Source organism: Polypterus senegalus, chromosome 2, assembly GCF_016835505.1.
Source record: "Polypterus senegalus isolate Bchr_013 chromosome 2, ASM1683550v1, whole genome shotgun sequence".
In the NCBI taxonomy this organism is placed as follows: Eukaryota; Metazoa; Chordata; class Cladistia; order Polypteriformes; family Polypteridae; genus Polypterus; species Polypterus senegalus.
Genome location: NC_053155.1, coordinates 65,957,925 through 65,982,736, shown reverse-complemented (window position 1 = coordinate 65,982,736; position 24,812 = coordinate 65,957,925). Strand labels below are relative to the sequence as shown.

The 24,812-nt window shown below is 37.5% G+C and overlaps 1 protein-coding gene and 1 long non-coding RNA gene across 2 annotated transcripts in view; one reads left to right on the top strand and one right to left on the bottom strand.

Moving 5' to 3' along the window:
- Positions 1–1,712: 1,712 nt before the first annotated feature.
- LOC120522990 (four and a half LIM domains protein 2) overlaps positions 1,713–24,812 on the bottom strand; it is a 32,844-nt gene continuing 9,744 nt past the window's right edge. The window contains exons 2-6 of the mRNA XM_039743875.1: positions 24,099–24,280; positions 12,863–13,037; positions 10,931–11,100; positions 4,588–4,774; positions 1,713–3,900 (exon numbers count right to left, since the gene is read on the bottom strand). Coding sequence (XP_039599809.1) covers positions 3,749–3,900; positions 4,588–4,774; positions 10,931–11,100; positions 12,863–13,037; positions 24,099–24,254 — 840 coding nt within the window. The 5' untranslated portion in view covers positions 24,255–24,280 and the 3' untranslated portion in view covers positions 1,713–3,748. The remainder of the gene's footprint in view (positions 3,901–4,587; positions 4,775–10,930; positions 11,101–12,862; positions 13,038–24,098; positions 24,281–24,812) is intronic.
- LOC120522991 overlaps positions 20,861–24,812 on the top strand; it is a 51,385-nt gene continuing 47,433 nt past the window's right edge. Inside the window, exon 1 of the long non-coding RNA XR_005632545.1 lies at positions 20,861–21,001. This is a non-coding gene — a long non-coding RNA (uncharacterized LOC120522991). The remainder of the gene's footprint in view (positions 21,002–24,812) is intronic.

The following is a 24,812-nucleotide window of genomic DNA, read 5'->3' as shown; positions in this document are numbered from 1 at the left end:
AAGAAAAACTTCCTAGTGTTTGTGCAATATTTACCCTTAACAATTTTCCAACTTTGTCCCTGTGTTCTTGTTAAACTGATATTAAAGTAACAGTCTTGATCCACTGCAGTAATTCCCTTCATAAATTTTAAACGCTTCAATCCTGTCTCCTCTGAATCTTATTTTGTTTAAAATTGAAAAGGCTCAGCACTTTTAAACTTTCCTTATAACTCATCCTAAACAGTCCTGTAATCAGCCATGATTGACCAAGAACGAAGTAAAATGCATAATAAGCATAAGACGACAGTTTACCTGATCAACGTCAACTACTCTGTCAGCTTAATCACCAGATGCCGAAAATGATTTAATGGAAAAAATGTATCCTGTGTCCAATGTCAGCCAAGATCTGGTGCATATGTGGTGCTACCTGGAGCCAGTGTTTCTTGTGGTTTTCCTTCAAGAAAATAACCTTAAAAGTGGAGTGCTGGGGAACCACCCTGTTACACTCTTTAATACCTAAGGCAAAATGAAAAGCTTAAATGGTATCATTCTTCCTTTGTTTTTGCTATGTGTCTAGCAAAAGTGTTTGTGAGGGTATTAAGTTAGATCTGCTAAGACATGAGTCCATCCATCCATTATCCAACCCGCTATATCCTAACTACAGGGTCACGGGGGTCTGCTGGAACCAATCCCAGCCAACACAGGGCGCAAGGCAGGAAACAAACCCTGGGCAGGGCGCCAGCCCACTGCAGCAAGACATGAGTGACCGCCAGATTTCAGTCCTAAATACTTGTTGAGTGAGAGGGTGGAGGACCACCAAGCTTCTCCTGAAAGTGACGTCAGATGTCCTGTCGTGCCTCCTTTTCAGTTCTGTAGATGGGCGGGGGAGTTCACAACTACGTTACCTCACCATGGTTGAGTGGTGTTTTTGCCTCAGTAAAGCATTGAAGATGTCGTCATACACTCGTGTGTGTCCTTGCTGGTGATGTTTAGAGCACTTTTGCATTGTATAAGATCTGTAGTGCTTAATAACACCATAGTTACAGTACATGACAGCTGGCATTGTTCTCTCCTGGGTGTAGTGTGTTTGTGTATGTAGATGCTGATTCAGGATGGGAAGTCCAAAAGGTGCACCTGTGCGAGTGCTTACAGAAGTGTCTGGTGCCCTGGTGAAATGAAAACCACAGAAGACTGATCTCTGATAAGCGGGTGGATAGTTAGCAGGGGGAAAAAAGCAAGAAGAGGCCACTGCTGTGACCCAATCAAAATCATAACAACACAGCCTTACAAAGTCTTTTGTTTCAAAAATCCCAAAGTTTTTTATGTTCACCACCAGGAATGAACTGCTTGATCCCCTGCAAGACTTTACTCAGCACATATCTTCACTTAAACAGATAAAGAATGAAAGGCTACTTTTACACAAGAGAAAAATATGGATCACGGAAAGGCAGTTAACATATATGAGGAGCCAACAGTGGTGGAAGTCAAGTAATGGGTAAGCATTTGATACACTGGGAATTTTGAAAGAAACTTCCAACATCTGAATTAAGAAAAAAAAAAAAAAAAACTAGGACCACCGTGCAATAAATTCACCTGAACAAAGTGTGACAATATTTTGTAGTGTTGTTAAAACAATCTGCCTGCAACATAGTGAAGTGTGAAGCTAAGTGATTCATCAACAATTCAATAAAGAGGCATTTTTAAATTCAAACATAAATAAATTATAACAAGTATAGTGTAACATAGTTGTAGCACAGCATTTCATTTTATTGATAATAATAATTAAAGCAGTAATACATATAGTTAAATACAAATGAAAAATGTCCTACTGCCATAATGCCGGTTCATCCTTTGTAGCTTGTCATTCAGATAAAGTACGTCATTTCTCACTACATTGCTTTTTTCTTATTTTAATATTTTATTTCTCCTTATATTAGCACTTTGCCCTACTGTTAAAGAACATATATTGTTAGTTTGGGGAGTAAACTGTTTACAATATGGATAAAAACCATAGTTCTCATTATTTTGTTACTTTTTACTCACATTTACATGAACAATCACCATCCGTGAAGTTTGACCTAAAAGAATTTTCATTAAAAAGATAATGTTTTTGGTTATTAAAGTAAACTGAAGTATATTATCTTATTTAGTTATTGACTTATTTACAAGCATTTATTGTTTGGGTATTTACTGCAAATTGTTTTCTACCATTTTATGGTAGCAGACAGATAAACATCCTGACAGCACTGGGTCCAAAGCAGGACTGTATTGTAATATTTTTTCTCCCCATCGATTTTGAGGAAACATATCTCATGTGCACTGTATGCGGCCTCACAGTGAAGAGCATTATATTTACTGACTTAGAAAGCCTTTTCACCCAGAATTCCAAATCAGTTTCTTGATCACTACAAATACTACTCATCTGGTTCAGCCCTCAATGTCGCCACAAAGACTGTTTTACTGCAGTCTGGTCTACTGCGCACTTGTTCCATTGTAAATGGATCTAGAATGAATGATGACTTGGTGTCATTTCCAGGACTTATTCTTTTCTCATCTAATCTAGTCATAGGCTTTGTCTTCCTGTGCCCTTGTAAAAGAAATTGCCGGTTCATGAAATTGACCAAGGAAGACGTTTCTCTAGATGTTTTTAGTGATACATTCATCATTACACTTCATAGAATTGATTGGTTCAGCTTCATATGAGTGTGAAATGAATGCATGTAACATACTGTGTATACAACCACACTGGGTATGTGGCCACATCCAAAAGATGTGTCAAGTTAAATGGAGTCTCTAAATTGGCCCAGTATACGTGTACATGTGTATCGGTGCATGAATGAATATGCTCTTCGAGGAATTATTGAACTTCCTGACTTGTAACAAGATAAATTCCCATCTGTCTCACCCAGAAGTATATTAAACAAGTTTGACAATGTCTTAATGGATATATATATAATCATACAAAAATATAGATATAAATGTGACTTGACTTGTGACTATACTCATAAGGCTAATGATCAAATGGTAATACCAATTGATTATTTTTTTTTCTTAGATCTGTCTGACTATGAGACACATGCCTAATTTTCTTTCCTTTTTTTATCTGTCTTCATAGAAGTGTTCAACAAGGTTTTGTTGCAGGGAAATATTTGTCTGGGATGCCAAAAGACACAAAATCATAGGATGGAATTTTTAATGCTGCATCTGTTGTTTCATATGGTCTGGAGGAAGAAAGAAGACGGAACAAAGAGGGTCACCAAAACCATCTTACTTCACTGGATCTGGTGTGCCACAACAGATTTCTTCAAGAGCAGTATGGCTGGTGAGGTACTCTTTCAACCAGTTTTGTAAAAAAAAAAAATAAAAGAAAGAAATGGAGTTGGGTGTTTCTTGTCTCATACCAATGAACACTTTTTAGCTATTTTCTTTGCATGATCCACTTTATGCTATGTGAACAAGTGAAAGCACAAAGCACTTCTGTCAAAACATCTTGATTTTTCTAAGCTTGCTTTAAAAGAAACCAAGAGAGCTGCATCAGTATAATGTTTGGTTATGAAACGTCCATCTCCTAACTACCAACTAAACTCACACAGAAAATCCTGAATCAGTGCATGCACCCTGACAGCATCTGGACTTAAAGGGTTAATATAAAAAAATCTAGCACATATGCATTTCAAAGTACACTTGTTAGTCTAACTAGTAGTACATTTGTCAATGATTTATGTTTCACTGTTGTCACCCCCTCCCTCTCTCAGTAAGAAAATGCCTTTCAAATATCTTTTCCACATTCAGGGCAAAGGATGTCATCTCTTTCTGTGAGGAATCCTCGGCCCACAAGGGAAACTGAACATTTCTTGCAATTGAAGCAATCATTATGCCATTGGCGTTCCTCAAAAGAGATATATTTACTTCCTCCCAGTCCTGTTGAGACAATGAGAAATATAAGAAATGTGGCATTCCAATGGGAAAGAGAAAAAAAACACAAATATGCCCTCGTACATTTTTAGTGGGGTATCATTGTGAAGATGAGGGTTTGACTTCGCTCACTGTCTTGTCCTGCCTTGCCCTACACTAAATTAATTTTTAATTAATGTAAGTCTTTTACTCCTCTGTCAGTAACAGTTTATGTGTGTAAGCAACAAGGCATGTACCAGCTGTTACATTTCACATTTCTCTGCTATTTTTAGCAATCTAAGAGGAAGAATATCATCCATGTCCTTTTGAAGTTTGCATAGTCATTAATGTATGGAATTTAGATTAGATTAGATATCCCCAGAAACTTTATCACTAACAAACACCGTAATTTTTTCTGACCTTTTTAAATTAAAAATAAATATGAAAAATGCAGCATTACAGCCTTGTTGCTGTGGTGTGTTGTTTGCACATGGCTCCAAATACAAGCTGTCTGCTTTAAAATAATCATAGGCTCTTTTTATTTCATATGTAATTTTTCTATCTAATGCATGTTGCCACATTCTAAGTATGGCATTGCCTTTTCACGATTCTCAACCCTGTTCTAAAAATGAGTTTCTGAAGATAAACATCAAAGCTGTTGTTTCTCTCTCTCTCTCTCTCTTCCTTGAAGCAAATAAACCAAAGTGCACGTACCACTGATAGGATTTGTGCATCCTGCACATTTTTTGGCATACAGACTGCAGAAGCAGTTTAGGCAGTAAGGGAACTCATCCCGAGAAGTAAAGCGCTGGCCAGATAGCTGCTTCTTGCATCCGGTGCAGAGGAAACAATCCTTGTGCCAAGGTTGATCACGATAAGTGACTCCTCCTGTAGTGATAGACTGCGAGAAAAGACAACATCAGCAAGTCATTTTTGCCTAAAGCAAGAAACAAAATCTTGTGATGTATGATCCGTAATTCCCCCAAGAATGCCATTGAATGTTACCACAGGTATAAAGCTAGAATTGGTCTGCTGAAAAACAGCAACTCAATGTGTAGCCCTGAGATGGACTAGCATGGTGTTGGGAGTTGGTTCCAGCCTTGATCCCCATATTATGTGCTTGTAGCCCTGTAATAGACAAACCTGCTTCTTAAAGATGGCAGATGAACATGTACAGTATGGTTCTGGATTTAAGTGTGTTATTTTATATACTAATAGCAGCAGCATAACCCTGCATCTATTCATTCTTCATTCAACAATTACCAAGCATGCTGTTAGCTCTGTGGGTGTGTTTTCAAAGATTTGTGCTTTTAAATATGTTTATTTCCCACTGTCATTCTAGGATCCGAAATGGCTGTAGTGTTTTCCCAAAAAAAAAAAAAACCATGCCATTAGCCATGCTTACGCTCTTCAGATATTGTTTGACTTTTGAAAACAGTCAGCCATCATTTTTATGCTAGGTAAAAAAAAAAAAACATGTTTTGGTTGTGCTGTTGCACACTGTGTTTTGGTATTTTTTATTTATTTTTCTGGTCTATTTTTGTTTGTTTCCTTTTGTTTTAGCACTGTGGTGTTTTTGTGCTCAGCAGAAGATAAGAACATGTCACATTATGTTATAAAGCAATTTTCAGTCATAGACTTCATTTACATAGTTTTAATAAGTTGAGGGCAGTCATGGTGCACTCCTATATCAAGCAGTCACTTTGTTTTGTTAACAAGGGAAAGCACTTCTGTCAAAATATACAGAATGTAAAGAATCCTGCACATATAGTTTTCAAAGTACACTTGTTAGTCTAAGTAGGAGTACATTTCCCAATTAATTATATTTCATTACACAGTTGACATACCCTGTGATTTCTGGTTATGTAATATGACAAGTCCAGCAATTGCTGTCGTCAAGCCTGATATCTGACTAATATCAGCTTTAGTTATACAGTACTGGGCAGATCCTATCTACATAGTAATAGGTAGACAAAGAAGCTATTGTAGTCTAAACTATAGGAACTGCATTTACCTGTAAGTAATCTTTTAAAATTGTATCTTTCAGGGCTTATTACAAGTTTCTTTTTATTAATGCCATGCGGTGTTCTCCTTTTTGTCTTCACCTCTGTGTGGCTTCTACACTGCTTAAGGAAAAAGCGGTATGTTGTATTTTTGAGACCGTTTTATTTGGTATTTTTTACATGCTGAATCATGTTAGGTGTTAACCATTTACAAAACCAGAATTAGTGGAGCCTCCTGTACTGTATGCATATATGAGGATAATCACAGTTATACTGCTAACCAGGAGAATATCAGTTATAGCCACAAGGCTGGGTCCGTCTACCAAATATCTAATGACTTCAGGTGCTCTGTGATTTCAGGCCTTTATTCAGTCTCTCTTAAAGCATGTTTATACTTCACATAAATGCCAGCTGTGGTAGTGCTGCTGCTTTGCAGTAAGGAGATTGTGCATTCGCCTCCTGGGTCCTCCCTGCATGGAGAGCACTTTGAGTAGTGAGAAAGACAGAGAGAGAGAGAGGTTAGAAGCATGCACTGATACAGTGCATTGATGCACCCACCACATGACAAACCATCTCAGGATCCCAGATTGGGACCTGAGTGCAGCCATGCAATGGGTGACACCTCACCACCACACCAGTTCAAATGGAGTGGGAACAGTGTGAGGTTTTATTATGGTGGCTGGAGTGTTAATTCTGCCACCAACCCCCAGGTGTTTTCCCTGCAGGTTGGAGGGCCTTCATGCAGGGATGGATGGAGATTAACATCATACCCAGGATGGAGCAATTGCAGGTCAAGGGCCTTGCTCAAGGGCCCAACAGAGCAGAGTTCCTTTTTGGCATTGATGGGGTAGCAAGAAAAGCACTATATAAATCTAATTATTATTATTATTATTATTATTATTATTATTAAGCTACACTAGCAGTGCATGTATAAAATTATGTTATTGAAGCAAATGTGAAGAAACACTCATTTTTTGGAGTGAATGGGCTAACATGGACTTTCCACACAAGAAACCCTGGCCACATCTTTCTTAATTAAACATGAGTGAGTGGAGCAAATCTCAAGATAGCATTTTTCTGATTGGTGAATAATGTTATACACTATCATTAATTCCTTTATGTCGCTTAAGCAGTGTATATAAACCTGAGCTTCAATCTTGTATTTCAAAGTATAAATAAAATGTGATAATTCTAAATGTATAATATGAAATAATATAGTGTATTCATAATATTTTGACTTCAAGAGATGCACTTTTCATTGCTATGTTATTCGTTTGTTTGATACTTGGCATCTGCAACAGATGCTGTTTCTCTCTTTCGGGTGCTCTATCATTGTTGATACCAGCTAAAGTGTTTTCCTAATAAAGTATATTTATTATATTATCCTGTTTTCATGCAGAATTGTCTAGTTTGTAACCACATTTGATGTTACATAAATGTTCTGAGATGTCAGACTAGTTATAGTGGGAGGTCAATAGACAGCTATGTATTCTAAGGCCGGAGTTATACTTCACGCGATGCTACGCATGCTGCAGCGGACGCTCCTGCTACGCAAGCATTGTAGTGTTAATACTTGCGCGCAAATTTTACGTAAATCTGGAGGAATCCACCAGGTGGCAGTGTGAGATATTATCACGGTGAGAACATGTTCGAGTTCTTTGTGTTGTGAACTGCCTAGAATGCCTATTAAATTCCGATGACACCTTACCGCAATATCTCTGAAAAGGATGTTTATTGATTAAATCCATAAATCCAGGGATGTGCCCATTCTAGCAAGCATTGGGCACGATTGAGATACAGTCCCTTGACAAGGCCTCAGCTCATCGCAAGGTGAATACAAGCACTCACATACACTAGCGTCATTTTAGCGGCACCAAATCCCCAAATCTGCATATCTTTGGAAGGAAACTGGAGCACAGTGTGGAATACAAGCAGGAAATACCAGCAACATAACTCCCTGCGAGACAGCAGTGCTGCGTTCCACCACCGTGACACCCCCATGTGTGTAATTATTAACAGTATTCATTATTTAAACGAAATTATATGTAAAATGTAACATACACACTTTAATGCATTTCATCATGAAAGTGATATCAAGTATAAATCTAAAGATTCTAAATGTGCAGAGAGTTGGAATATCATACATTTAATTTGTTCTGTGTGGCGATCTATTGCTGCTTTCCGCTGCTGTCAGGTCCAAGAAGCTCGTAGCAATTAAAAACTGGGATGATGTTTTCGATGGTCTGCATTAATGATAAAGTAAACTACGAGGTTAAAGTGGACATTTCAAGATTAAAGCCGAAATTTCCACTTTAATCACAAAATACACGTTTTCACTGTGTCCTTTATTTTTTTATCAGTGGCTCAAATATAATGCTATACATTATGTTGCTGTTTTTTAGTTGCCAAAATAAAAAAATAAAAAAGAAGGCACAAAAGATGGTATGTGTGACTTTTAAAATGTATCATATCATTACGTTCGGGAATATGCGACGCTTGAATATAAAAGCACCACGAATACATCTGTATGTCGGCATTTTGCTTTACCACATCGAAGCATTCATCCCGTAGGATCTGCATAGAGGCTTTCTGTCACATGTAGATAGTAAACAGAGACACTGACGTCACGTTCCGACTTTTAGCACACTGTGCCCCCCGACTTTTTGCTGGTACTGCAACTCGCGCACGCGTCGCGTTAATTTCTGAGGACCTGCTCAGAGAACGCGTGAAATGAACGCTGGGAGCGCGTGGCAGCCATGATGCGGGTGCATACGTGTTCTGAGCGTGAAGTATAAATCGTCCCTTAGAGTCTGCTAGAGATGACTGAAGCATCTGCATTAAACCCTGAAAGAGGAGTGAGACTGCCAAAATGAGATACACATGGGCTAAAAACAATAAACTCTTTGGCACCTGAACTTCTGGTGTTTCTTAGAATAAAATGTAAAAAATAAATACTGGGAGGACCGCCCTGCTCACTTTATCTCCTGCTGAATAGGTCTTCTTCTCCTCATTGTTTTGTTTCTTGCAGGTTGTATCATATCCATAAAGTAGTGTATATCTGTAGCACATGACTGGACACATTTTGGTATTGATAATAGTTTATAATTATTTCTCAATTGCCAAATTTTTAAAAATATAATGACAATAAAATAATTTTATATTTTGATATAATATTGTTGGAATTTATTTGTTGAGATTGTTGACCACCCTGTGACCTGGGTCAGAATAAGGTCACTGTCCCTCTTGCATGTCATAAAAGGTGAGTACAGGACATTGGTATCATGAAGAATATCCAACTGCAAAAGTATCTGCTCAAATACCCCTAGGATTTGAAAGGCAGTTGGACAGCCTTGATGAACCTGTAAAATGGCTGGTAAACCAAGGGACAGTAGGAAATGTATTCATTATATTATAACCATTTTTAGAAATAGGAATAACACTGTGCCACTAACACTTGTTGTCAAACATATTCCTGAGTTCTAGAAGCTATGGAGTATGTTATTTGAAGGGCAGAACATCTGGTAAGTGTAATACATATGCTACTATAAAGCCATGTATGCGGTGTTATTAATTCTATGTAATAAGGACTTATTCTTTTTTAAGTGAATGTATTAAAGCAGTTTCTACATTAAGACCTCTAAAACAAGGTATAATCTTTAAATTAATCACAACTCAAAAATTGTATAAATCTGCTGAATTCCTCTGCATATCCAATTGCGTTTCCTGACTCTGTCTTTGCCTGTGCCGAAGTAGCACTGCAGATGTGATGGCTAGTTGGGGATACTATATCTGGCCTTAAACCATGCCCTCTCTATCAGCGATGAGATACTTCCAGAAACATAACTTCTGGAATATGAGGATAATACGGAAGGAATTCTTAGAAATTATCTCTCTATTGGCCAAATTCTGAGCTTTCACAGGAGTCTGAAATTGTATTATTATCATCAGCTTCTGATAATTGGTATACAAACTGTGCATCACAAGATGTGAAAATTTTTGGTAATTTGTACTTATTTCATTTAGCAATTACTAAAATAAAGGAAAAATGAAAGTCTTCAAGAAGTACTAGGGGTCATTTGATTTACTTAGGTTAGTATTACATTTGCCACTTCTAGAGCTGCAGTTATTAATCTGCAATTTAATTCTAATAAAATGACCATATTGGAGCTCTTTTGGGATGTGATCAACCTGACATTAGCTCAAGCAGTTTCACATGACGGATAGATTGCTGAAATTGTTTTACCCAACATTATTGCAATATCCTGTGTAATAATTGTTTATTGGTTGGAAGCAGTCATAATTGCATAGCATCACATTATGTACCAGTTAAGGCTTTTAAGAAAATGTCCGATGCAGTTAAGGTCTACAGTCTGCAGCAAGACCAAAGTGATAAGGCAGTGTGTATAATCTTCTTAATATGTATCAGCCAACCATTATTGTGCTTTTGAAAAAGAATATCATCAAGTGCTCTACAGCATATAAAAAATAATATTGCTGCTTTGTGTTACAAATGGACACACAAGCATGGGTAGAACACTGAATATGTAAAACTAGGGTCCAGACCCTATGCGGTAACAGTATTAGCTGCTATGCTATAATAGAGTTATGTTTTTATTCTTTTTTTTTTTAATTCCAAAACACATTTTTCTTACAGTTAACAGTAAATAGTGTAACATACCCAGTGGCTTGTTGAAAAATGCTTTTTTTTATGTGATTACCTGTAGACACTGAGTATAGGCTACTGACTAAGGTAACTTTAATATTTCTGGTTCAATTACTACCACTCCCTGACTGATCAAGTTATTCAGTCTGGCAGCGGCCAAATTGTGGAATATAAAAGCATCAGATGTATAAATAAACTTAGTATGAGATATTTTGATGTGTTTCTTGTTTAATTACACCATAAAAAAATTTCTATCATCATGAAAGGCAGAATAAAGGTCATATGATGGACACATTTAAATGGTACATAGTATAGTGAAATAAATAAGCACATTAAGAGTTGTATGTTGTTAGATGACATTACCCAAGCTGTAGAAGATGAAGTGACTTACCTTCTTGCACTGCACACATTGCATAGCAAACTGCTTCTCATAACAGGGTACACAGTAGTTCTGGTTATCTTTTGGGATGAAGCTCTTTGTTCCTATAGGCTGCTGACAGCGGTGACAGGTGAAGCAAGTCTCATGCCAGCTATTGCCCTTGTGTTCCATCTTACGTGTACCTGTACAGGAAATTGAAAATAACATATGGAAATTAAGGATTCTTTTCATCCCCTGAATCTGACAAAAAAAACATTAAACATTTTTATTATTTTCACATTTACATCTTCACCTCTTTGCGAACACAATTGTTCTTTCTTTTGTATCTGTTGTATGTGGGACAGTGGCTAATGATGCATCAAAGCTCTCTTTGTGAAACGTGTGCAGATTTTGCTCCCACATTACAAAAATGTACATTTTAAGTTAGCTGCAACTTCTTATTATGCTCCGTATGAATGAGTGTTCCCTGTAATAGATTGACACAATCCAGCTCCAACTCTGAATGAGATTAAACACCCTTGAAAATGAATATACATGTGGACTTCATATCTGTTCTCAACTGAATACTGAACATTTAATACTGAAGTAATTTTAGTGATTGATTAATCACTCACTATCTGATAGATAGCTACATTTTTATCAAGATTTTTTGACATGTTTATTATCATTCATAATTTTATTTGAGCCTTTGAAGTTTTTTTTGTAGTTCACAACAAACAACTTAAGATACCTTTGAAGTAGAAGTCTTGTAAAAAGAAAAGTGATGAATTTAACTGAATAATTTGGATTTTTTTTTCACTTATATGATCCAAAATACATTCATGTTTGCAAGAAAATAGCTAACATTGAGGTTCAGAAATGTAAGCACTTAGATATGCTCTATGCTAAAGCTAGCTCAATTTCAAAAGTCAGTGTTCCGAGCATAGCAGAATGGTTGTATTTATGGAGTGGTTAGTTTGCAGTGCAGATAAACAATTCCACAACAGTTAAGGGGATCAAAACCTAATTAAATTAAGTGAAATAATTATAGACTTCTCTTTCCCAGAAAAGCAAAGTAAATAATTTGTGTATTCTCTGAATTTCAAAATTAAATGTAGGCACAGAAATATAACATTTCCAAGCCCAATAAGTGATTCTAAATGGTGGAGTCTATCAGCAGTATCAAGTGAAATGGCAGCATCCAACCCTGATCAAGTCTCACCAATTAACCAAACACATCACTGAGATGTGGTAAAACTGCGAGGAAAGCACATGCAGATATGGAGAACATAAGATGCAGAAACAATACCTAATTTGACTAGGTAAATATATTCACTGAAGGCAGAAAATAACTTGTGATTATAGAACTGGATGATGCATGCAAGGAAGTGCTGCAGGGACATCATCGGGAGCACCTGGAGCACATCTGGGTGCGTTATAAAAGGGGCCACCTCACACCTTTCGGGGAGCCGGAGTCGGGTGGAAGAGGATGGAACTTGCCAGAGAGGAGTGGAGGTGGCTGAAAGAAAGGGCTGAGTACTGTGTGAGAGTTAGCGGAACTGGATTGTGCACTGTAAATATTGTAAATAAACCGTGTGTGTTGTAGACATCTGGTGTCGTGTTTGACTGTGGCCGAGCTATCTTTTATATCAGCTATTAACACATAGTCAGCCTTTATTATTTGTAGTGCTCCTCTATAAGAATTACCATCTCAAGGCACTTTGCAAGTACAGATAAATTATTTAACTATATTTGTATGTTAATTTTTTATAGGTGAGTATTTTCTCTGGGTCACATAATGGGTCAGAGATAGAAATGGAACTAGCAACCTTTCATTTTGAGTGACCAGTAGACATTACACCACACCACCTACAATAGGCCATTCTACCTGCCACTCAATTTTTCCTTTCACTCAAACATAAATGTCTAAAACCACCCAGGCATGTCTGTTATACAAGTGCATACCAGGCATGATTGTCTTCTTGCACTCATGGCATTTTGAGGAATACTCATTAGAATAGCACTCAGTGCACAGCAGCTGGTCTTCTTTAGCAGAAAAAGGCTTGTCCACAAGGGAACGCTTGCATTGGAAGCAGTGGAAACAGTCTTCATGCCAGTGCCGGTCTTTATAGGAGAGATCCTGGAAAAAAACAGAAAAAGGAGAATTTTTACTTGAAACAGAAAGAAACCTCATCAGTTACTTAGAAATGTACATGAGCTTTCTCCTAAAATAATTCATACATCAAACAGAGCAGATGAGCTGACATTTGTGTGAACTGTGCACATTGAGTTTTATGATCAAGCAGACTTGCAGATCCTTGGAAAGAGAAAGCTCAATTAAGCACATCTTCAGACACTTTGTGAGCCTAAAACTGGTATGCACAGGACAGGTCTTCCACCTTCATGAACACCACAGACAACAATCCTAAAAAGCCATTGGAGCCAGGCTGGTCAAGCCACTTACCATGGCTTCCCTTAGCTGCTGAAAAGGGTGCCAGAGGGAAGGTACATCTGTCATGGATACTGCAAAATTATAGAACGTGAATAACCCTTGAGCAGTATAGTGAGACACTAATAACAAGAGGCCTTTGTGATAAGGAGGCTGCCCTTCTCATGTTTTGGACATGGATTTTAGAATCACACTGCGGAAATTCATACTCTGACCACTCTGTGGCCTACCAAATATTTTGTGTAACAAGCCACTGGTCTTACCAGAGACTGCCTAAACATTTCTCAGATCTCTTAACTGTTAAAAATCTCAATAATTTGGTTTTAAATTACAGCTCAGAATGATTCAATATGAGAATGTCCTATGATGGACTGGCGTCCTGTCTTGCTTGGCTGCATATAAGCCAGCAACAAAGTAAGTGGATTAACAAAATGGACAGATGGATTATTTAAGATAATGTTGGTTTTATTCTACATCCAATATTGTTAGGACTTGGTGTCAGTGTTTTTTTCTGACTGTGAATATGTCCTATCATGAGACTGCCTTAAGCTTGATGCTTTTGTGATAGGCTGCAGTTCATCATCATCCTATAACAGAATGTATGTGTTCAGAAAATTGAAGGATTAGTCTCCTTCACCACTTGCATTTAATTTTCTGTATACCGTGTTTTGTGTGTCCACTATTACACAGACACAATATGAGCTTTGATTTGACATGTGCTATAACTTAATGTGGGTGGTGCCATGAATAATTTCTCCTAAACTGAGCTTCAAAAGCATGGGTTTGAATCCCACCCCATTCACCATGTTCAGTTTGTCCATTCTCTTTGTATTTTGTGTGGCTTTCTTCCCACCATGCAAAAGCGTGCAGGTGAGGGTTGAGTGGTGTGGTTGTTGAGTATGCTTTGGACTAACACAACAATTATTTTGGTTTCTAAGTTCTGTTCAATCATAACGGAATTTGCTGAACTAGATTAAGCAGTTTCAAAAATAAATGGATTGTAGTACATGCAATACATCTGTACGTATAAAATACTAAGGATTGTGTCTGCCTTCTGTCATGTGATTATTCATGAACCACTTGGGCTAGAACCTTGATCTTGGTCTTAACTAAAAGCCTATGACATGATATGGATGGAGGCAACCTCTGTAAAAGTTATCAGGGTTTGCATCTTTCTTACAACAAACTGCATAGGCAAACTGTTCAAGAAGGTGACATGGCAGAGAGAAAAAGAAGAGAAAGGACAGATAAATTGCAGAAGTCAACTATGTGATGGGAAGGAGAAGAATGACAACCTACTGGATCTGGAACATTCATCCTGAGAGGACGTGTTTTCTTATATAATTTAATGTGTGATGTGATGGTGCCTACTATGAAGATATACAGTATACTGTATATGTATACATATAGATAGATTCATATTTTATTAATCTGCATAGGAAATACACATATTCCAGCAGCAACATAATGTACACTAGCTGGAACTAGAGATGAAATATAGGTATGTTGTTTTTGAGTATAGTCTCAGCAAAAAGGAAACAAGGCACTACTGTATAACGTCTTAAAGGCACATGTCTGGAAATGAGCAAGTTTTGCTGTTTACAAGCCCATTTTACTGTGTGTTGCTTGCCAACAGTAGGCAGTCTTCACCTTGTTTTCACCCAGCTCATTCTGACCCATTTTGCTTTGGATTCATGGACAGATGGATGGAAAATAATGAAAAATCAAATGAAACTGTACACTGTAGGAATGTGCCAAAATAATGTAGGGCTGCTTTGAATGACTTTTGGCGTGATGTCAAAGGCTGTCTTCACTTCATGATCAAACAATGAATTAATAGCGGGTGTGTCCTTCTACAGTGGACAGCTGCACAGTGCTACAGGAAAGGCAGATGACAAAAGACATCTAATAAAAGCATACTGCACATTGTTCAAGCTCCTGAATTCTGCTTTTTATATATAGTCTTGGCACAACAGATTCATGCCAACCATGCATGCAATACAATTCTCCAAATGTTCAGAAGACTTTGCATCCAAGCCTAAAGTGAGTAGCAGTGCAATGATATTTAACTACTGTAAATGTAGCAGACAGGTTTGACATGTTACAAGTGATGTGATGACAAGCCACAAATAAAATGACATTAAGTGACCACCCTCATACTGTAACAGATGTCTTTTGGTCTTTGAGCCAAATATCTGTGAAATCAACTGTAACCAGCTGTTTATACTTTCCTGAAAATTGAGCCTGTCCATCAAGTGTTACCAAAAACAGAGGTTAATGTCAAAAATAATGTAACTTTGAATATTTGTTAACAAAACAATACAGACATTAAAAATCTAACAAACGGAGTCAATGGAACTATATAACCAAATGTTTGTGATGGGATGGTAATGTGGTTCAGTAAATACTTCTGTTGACTCACAGCTCCTATGTCCTGATATCAGATATCCAAAACGGTCTGTGTGGAGTTTACACATTCTCCCCATGTCTATGATGGTTATCCCTGTAAGCTCTGGATTGGTCCCATATTTCAAAGATTGACAGAGGAAGTTTATTAACCACTGTAAGTTGTCTCAATGGTGTGTGTATTAATGTGTGTCCTATGATGGACAATAGGTTTTGTTGTCATGCACTTAATGCTGCTGGGATAGGTAATGGTCCCCTGCAGCCCTAAATTGATTTAAGCATATTTGAGAATGTACTATATAAATAGTATACATACAGTATATAATTTGAAAAATTGGGGAGAACAGCAGTCAGTCCTCTGATAGCACTTGGTGCCCATTAAGATTATGGGCCTGAGTGTTTCTTCTATGTAAAGTCAGTACATTTTGCCCAAAGGAATTTTGGATTGAAGACTCAAAATTGTGACTATGTGTGCTAAAATGGAGTAGTTGCACAGATATACTCTGGAATCCTAGGCTTGGCTGCAGAGTTAACGAATACTGTATATTAACACACCTTTTCATCATTCCCATGGATTCCAAACATTAACATATCAGTACCTTTCAACTACAGTGCATCCGGAAAGTATTCACAGCGCATCACTTTTTCCACATTTTGTTATGTTACAGCCTTATTCCAAAATGGATTAAATTAATTTTTTCCCTCAGAATTCTACACACAACACCTCATAATGACAACGTGAAAAAAGTTTACTTGAGATTTTTGCAAATTTATTAAAAATAAAAAAATTGAGAAAGCACATGTACATAAGTATTCACAGCCTTGGCCATGAAGCTCAAAATTGAGCTCAGGTGCATCCTGTTTCCCCTGATCATCCTTGAGATGTTTCTGCAGCTTAATTGGAGTCCACCTGTGGTAAATTCAGTTGACTGGACATGATTTGGAAAGGCACACACCTGTCTATATAAGGTCCCACAGTTGACAGTTCATGTCAGAGCACAAACCAAGCATGAAGTCAAAGGAATTGTCTGTAGACCTCCGAGACAGAATTGTCTTGAGGCACAAATCTGGGGAAGGTTACAGAAAAATTTCTGCTGCTTTGAAGGTCCCAATGAGCACAGTGGCCTCCATCATCTGTAAGTGGAAGAAGTTCGAAACCACCAGGACTCTTCCTAGAGCTAGCCGGCCATCTAAACTGAGCGATCGGGGGAGAAGGTCCTTAGTCAGGGAGGTGACCAAGAACCCGATGGTCACTTTGTCAGAGCTCCAGAGGTCCTCTGTGGAGAGAGGAGAACCTTCCAGAAGGACAGCCATCTCTGCAGCAATCCACCAATCATGCCTGTATGGTAGAGTGGCCAGACGGAAGCCACTCCTTAGTAAAAGGCACATGACAGCCCGTCTGGAGTTTCCCAAAAGGCACCTGAAGGACTCTCAGACCATGAGAAACAAAATTCTCTGGTCACAGAGACAAAGATTGAACTCTTTGGTGTAAATGCCAGGCGTCACATTTGGAGGAAACGAGGCACCGCTCATCACCAGGCCAATACCATCCCTACAGTGAAGCATGGTGGTGGCAGCATCATGCTGTGGGGATGTTTGTCAGCAGCAGGAACTGGGAGACTAGTCAGGATAAAGGGAAAGATGACTACAGCAATGTACAGAGACATCCTGGATGAAAACCTGCTCCAGAGCGCTCTTGACCTCAGACTGGGGCGACAGTTCATCTTCCAGCAGGACAACGACCCTAAGCACACAGCCAAGATATCAAAGGAGTGGCTTCAGGACAACTTTGTGAATGTCCTTGAGTGGCCCAGCCAGAGCCCAGACTTGAATCGGATTGAACATCTCTGGAGAGATCTTAAAATGGCTGTGCACCGACGCTTCCCATCCAATCTGATGGAGCTAGAGAGGTGCTGCAAAGAGGAATGGGCGAAATTGGCCAAGGATAGGTGTGCCAAGCTTGTGGCATCATATTCAAAAAGACTTGAGGCTGTAATTGCTGCCAAAGGTGCATCAACAAAGTATTGAGCAAAGGCTGTGAATACTTACGTACATGTGATTTCTCAGTTTTTCTATTTTTAATACATTTGCAAAAACCTCAAGTAAACTTTTCATGTTGTCATTACGGGGTGTTGTGTGTAGAATTCTGAGGAAAAAAATGAATTTAATCCATTTTGGAATAAGGCTGTAACATATCAAAATGTGGAAAAAGTGTTGCACTGTGAATACTTTCCGGATGCACTGTAACTGATTGTTTTCAAGCAAAAGCACTATACACATGTTTGTATGACAAAGAACCATACATCTTGACTATCAACTATCATAAAGTTAGTGAAGATTCATGAAATATAAAAGAAACACATCACAATCACTGATGCTGCAAGTACTGTATAGTCAAATAATGGGTTAAGATATGAGTTCCAAATAAGTTGTGTACCTACTATACATGTTAATCAGATCTATCGGTGACCATGACAAGTATTAGCAGGCCCAGATGACATGCTGAAAACGACACCATCTTTTGCCTTCTAGTGAGCCTGAGAGGCAGCATTTAGTATTCCAAAAAACTAACAGACATGGTCAACTTGAATATGTTTGTGATCAATGGCCCCAATCAAAATCCGGATAAAATACACAGTTAATAACTCAGGTACAGTATACTGTGGGAGTGAATTTTTGTGGGTGGTTGAACATTTTTTTAAATGACTTTAAATGGTGTTTTTTTTCAGAGCTTATTTCTGCCTTGTGCCATTTTATATCACTATGGACTCCTGCGTCCTACAAAACCATCACAGACCTAGGAAAGATAGCTTGGCAAAACCTATCACTGAATATAACTTCCTCAGCATACAAACTTGTTATATTACATCATTCCATTGAGTAGATAATATAGGAGATAGTAAATTCCTCTTTTGTCAAATCTTTCTAATATGATTTTAGAGTCAGATAATATTGCAGAATTGGACATAAAGCAGAGTTGTAGGTTGAATCACAATTTATTTCTAGGGATGCACATGTGACTATTCCCCACATCTCAAGGACAGGTTCATGTCTTTTGCCCATTGCCGATCATCACAACTCTTTATTTGAAAAAGTGTGCTCAGAAAATGGACGTATTAATGATTTTTATTAACTTTATTGTTTTGTTTGCTTTGGAGCTGTTATATGTGTTTCTACAATGTATTCTTTTAGCTAGCATAAGTCATTTAGTGCTGTCACCTTCTTCATTTCCCTTTTCCTCCAAAAGGAAATGTGTTTATCTTATGAGAAATTGTCTTTATTTCTGCAAATATTCTTTGACATTTCTTATTGCAAGTAAATCAGTATCAGTGAAAATCTGATTTCTTCCTAAGTAATCCTTGTATTTATTTACAAGTTATGGTTAGAGCTGGCAGGCCATTAAGAAGTCTTGGTGGGCTCAGTAATTCTATTTGATCTCTGTATTCTAGAGGAATGCAAAAGTTACAAACAGAAGGTTCTCATTGCAGTCCTGGCACTCTAGCACCATTACTGACAGACTTCCAGGAAATCACTTCACCTCATTTTTACTCCTTTTATTATGTATCTTGGAGAGGACTGAAAATAGTTTTGTTTTTTAAAAGCTCTACAATTTGCACTCTTTGTCCATTTTCAAAAACCAAAGAAGCTAAAACAGAAATGTTCATCTTAAAAAGAAAAATTTAAATTGACAGATATCTTTTAAAAAACTATCACAATACTATAAGAAATATATTACAACTTAATACACAAGCACTTTTTGTAAACTGTTGCATTTTGTGTGGATCTGTCTTTATATGCTGATTGTTTCTATTTTTGCACACCCTGCATAAACTTTTTAATGGGTGTGCATAAGATACATTATTGTGACACACGTATAAGAATCAGTCACTGACGCTGACACCATATCTTCTTGCACATAGAAAGAGAGTTAATCTAGCTGGGGTGTAATAAGCCCAGGAGTTGCCAGGAGGTAATGCTGGCAGTTTAAGGAGCGATTCCAGCAAGTGGTATAAAATATCAACATTCCATCAAAGCCATACGCACTGTACATGCTGAAAGTGGGAGAAAGGAGCAGTAGTTCTTTGGCACAAAGTAGGAAATCCTAAAGGAAATGAGAGGATTAAACTTCATATAGGGGGCAAGAATGCCTATGCCCAGTTTCTCCTTTTCTACCAACTGTCTTGTTTGATCTGGTAGAATTTCTAATTTCACCATTTTATTCAGATACTAGGGGTATCAATTGGTAACGTCACAAAGGATGAGTCATTGTGAATACACTCATTCACTCTTTGTATTTGTGCATAAGTAACACTGAAGAAATGTCTGCCAACGAATGCAGGTGTCCTTCTACTGTGCAGTGACATCTCAGAATGCCAAATTAATTCAATGGCTTCACATCACATTTGCCTGCAAGAAAACCAAGATGGAACTTTGAAATCTGAAGGATGATAAGTTAAGAAAAGGGAATAAGAAAAAGACTGCAGTACAGAAGTCAAGACACCTTTTGGTAGCCCACTAACATCCAAAATTCAGCTCTCTAATCCCCTTTTTGGAATTAAATTGTACAACAAGTGATTATATATCCACTTAGTGTCGACCCTGATTATTCTAGAACATTTTCACTGGTACCCTAAACCTTTCTTGCCAGCATTAAGTGCCCAGCCTAAACTGTCCCTGAGCAGGGAGACAACGATATTAGATGATTCAAGAGGTTTAATAAAACAAGAAAATATTGTGTGGTTTAAGAGGCCTTAGACAAGACTAAATTGGCAGAGAGAAAACTATTTATGTTAAAAAGACAGACTCTGCTGTTATTTATCTACATGAAACCAGAAACCCAGCAAAGAAGTTCATAAGCAGACCCTTTAAACAAGGTTTACAATGAATTACCCAGTGAAAGCCAATACTATGATTAACACCATGTGTTACAATTATTTTTTTTAGAATCTAAGCAGATGCATTTAAGCTGTGATATGTTCCTGGAACAGTTACACAGACTTGATTTGTTTTAAATTCCATTATGATGACTCAGCTATCCAGCAGGAAGGCTTATTTACCATATGGAAAATTTCCTAAATGCATAAATATTTTTTCTGTCTTCTGTTCTGCAATACCTGCTAACTGGGTACCTCACCATCCAAAAGACAGCTGAAGGTTTAATGCCACCTCATGGCGGCAAAGAAGCAGTTAACTTCAGTGGGTCGTCATGCTTGCTACTGCTATCTCAAATAAACAAACGTCAAGTTTAGGTGAGTTTTGATGGCTACCTCATAGCTTTATTTTTTCTTAATGATCTCAGGAAAAAAAATATTAATCGGTTAAGTGTGGTGAAAAATCAGCAGTGTATTCGGATCATAACGATAATCACTTTTGCCTTGCACTGAATAAAGTATGTTCATAAAAGTGGATGAATGGATACATTTATTCTATTAGTCATATGTGTTATTTATTTCTAAACAGGGTTAAAGGTCTCTCTCCTTATGTTGTTGTCTTAACCTCTGTAGATGAATAACTTCTTAGGCTTGAAAGGAGAGAAATGGAATACCCAAGATAATAATTCTTTGCATTTATATAGCGCTTTTCTCACTACTCAAAGCGCTCAGCAATTGCAGGTTAAGGGTCTTGCTCAAGGGCCCATCAGAGCAGAGTCCCTTTTGGCATTTACAGGATTCGAACCAGCAACCTTCCAATTGCCAGTGCAGATCCCTATACTCAGAGCCACCACTCTGCCTATAGGATATATGGTCAGCATTGAGAAAGCACCATATATTCAAAATAGAGTGCAAGACTTCAAGTCCATTTTCTTTTAACAATTGGCATAGTGCATTCCTCTGAGCTGCAATTTTAATAGGACTATTAGCTTTAATGATTTCTTTAATCTTAATGTGTTCAATCTGCACAACAGCCTCAATAAGAGGATCTTCTTTACATTGGCTTACTGGTAATCTTCTTACTGCAGCTGAGTGGTACTCTTACAAAAAACAAAATCCATTTTGATACCTTTTATACTCTGGCCATTCTCTTAAGGAAAAATAACTAGAAATCTCATCATTTATATTACCATACCATACCATACATTTTATTTGTTGAGCGCTTAAAAGCACAGCATTACAACTGACCGAAGCGCTGTACAGTTAAAAAAGAAGCAGGACTAAAAACAAAATATTAAAAACAAACATTAAAGAGAGAATTAAAACAGAGATACTAAAAACAGGTCAGAGAACCCAATAAAATTGAGAAATAGGAAGAAGCAAGTGGAAATGAGACAGGTTAAGAATTAAAAGCCAATGTGAAGAAGTGCGTTTTTAGGCATGATTTAAATGTGGCGACTGAAGCGGCTTGCCTAACCACTAAGGGCAGGGAGTTCCAGAGCCTGGGGGCACAGACGGAAAAAGCCCTTTCACCACGAGCTTTAAAACGTGCCTTGGGAACGGTTAGGAGCAGCTGATCTGCGGATCTAAGAGCACGAAGAGGATTGTGACGATGGAGCAAGACACTCAAATAGATAGATAGATAGATAGATAGATAGATAGATAGATAGATAGATAGATAGATAGATAGATAGATAGATACTTTATTAATATTCAGGGGCTAGACCGTTTAGTGCCTTATAGGTTAAGAGGAATATCTTAAAATCGATTCTGAATCTAATCGGCAGCCAGTGTAGGGTTTTTAAAATCGGTGTAATGTGTTGGCTTCTGCTACTTCCAGTTAGAAGCCTTGCAGCCGCATTCTGAGCCAGTTGGAGTCTAGAAAGAGTGGCTTTACTGATACCATAAAGGCAGGAATTTGAGTAGTCGAGCCGGGACGTAATGAATGCATGGATTACTGATTCCAGGAGGTGGTTAGACAGAATAGGCTTGAGTTTGGCGATTCGCCTGAGATGGAAAAAGCAGGATTTTACTGTGCTGTTGACTTGAGCATCCATTTTCAGGACCGTATCCATTTTGATTCCAAGATTGGAGACAGACGAAGTTACTGGAATGGGAAGAGAGTCGAGGCCAAGGGGTGAGGTCCGTTTGCAGTTGGGGCTAAAAACAATGACCTCGGTTTTTGAATCGTTCAGGTGAAGAAAGTTTACAGCCAGCCAGTCCTTAATGTCAGATAGGCAGTCAAGAAGAGGTTTGGTGGAGTCAGTTGGCTTGAGGGAGAAATAAATTCGGCAGTCGTCAGCATATATATATATGCATTGAAAACTGTTAAGAAAAATGTTACCTATATACTTGCATACATGGTCAAATCTTCTTAATTTAATTGTGGGGGCCAAAGCAGATTCTGGCAACACTTGGTACAAGGCAGAAAACAATAGTAAACGACATGGTGCCAGCCCAATACAAGGTACACATACTTGGACAATTTAGCGTTGATAATTAACCTACATAAATATATATCATTGGTGAAGTTGAAAGGAAAAACACGAAAAGAACATCTAACCTCCGCACAGTCAACGACAAGGATTCAAATACAGGATGCTGGATCCATGAAGCAGAAGCATTCTGCCACTCAAAACCTTTTATGGCTAATCCAAAAATATTTTCCACAACAATCTATAAGTAATACAGACATCAAAAATGCAAAAATTTTAAAGCAATAAATATTTATAGCATACACAAGGTTTATACCTACAAGATAGTGTTTAGACTGGTTTAAAACAGTCGAAAAGATAGTTTATTCACTGAAATCATATATTGTGTCACATGTCATTTTTAATTAAGAGGTGTATTAAATTTAGAAAGCAGTTTCTTTTTACATCACTAATTTATTCAGGAAAAAATATGGTAATTAATACAAAAAATAAAAAGTAATTTAATTATTTTCATTATTAATTATTTGAACTCCTTGTTAAAAAAAAAATTAATCAACCTCATTTAACAATCTGTTCCTCATGGTCTCTGAAATTTTCAATTCCATACAAAATTTAAATGACTTGAATGGCTGTAATTCTGATCATTCAGATGTATCAGATGGTGTGGTCTTCACAGCAGCACAAATTAATCAATTTATTAACATTGTAGTACTAGGTTGTTGTACCGTGTTAGCCATTATGAATGTAGAGAAAATCCAAGCAAAATGACACCTTTTATTGGCTAACTAAAAAGATTGCAATATGCAAGTTTTCGAGGCAACTCAGGCCCCTTCTTCAGGCAATGTAATCTTGCCTGAAGAAGGGGCCTGAGTTGCCTCGAAAGCTTGCATATTGCAATCTTTTTAGTTAGCCAATAAAAGGTGTAATTTTGCTTGGCTTTTCTTAACATTGTAACAATTTCAATATAATGTAACATGTCCAAGCAAAATTATTTTAAAAAGGTACAATTGCTGCTACAGGGGTGGGGGGTCACAACTTACTTTACTATTACACCCAATAGGCTTTTTGCACTCTTCACAGGCGTTGGAGTAAAGGCTCTCATAGCACTTGACACAATAGGGGTTCTCCTCCCTCAGGATGTACTTCTTCCCAAACAGGGACTCTTTACAGTAGTGGCAATCAAAACGCTCATTCATTTTGGCTGCTGCGAGTTATCTCTCACCTGATAAGAAAGTTAGAAAAACTAAGCATGTGGTTTTCACAGGAAAACTCAGATAATCAGGACATACACAAAACCAAATCAAACTTTCTGCCTTCAGTCTCAAGCTGCCTTAGCTACTACCAAACCTGTAATACAAAAGATGTGTGTAGAAAGTGGATGAAAGGATGACACTGTCAGCTGTTTACTCCTTTTAGGTCATAGGATTTTTTGAAAACAAATTCAGTTCATACCTTTTGGCTGCTGTGAAGCTAAGCAGATATTTCATTGACCTTTGAGACATTAATGAACTTTGTCATTCATCTTCTGTTGCCTATCCCTGGATGTAGCTGTTAAGCGAATTGGAAAGTGACATTTTTCTAATTTCAGTAAATAGAAAGTGAATAGAGAACTTATATTTGCTGAATTTTATCTTAGGTGGAGATTTAAAAAAGTACTTTAATAAATACCTTATTTTTCACCTTGTATCATGACTAACTATCTGTACCAATGGTGTTTTTTTTTTTTTTGGTTGTAAATGTTAAAACGTTAAACA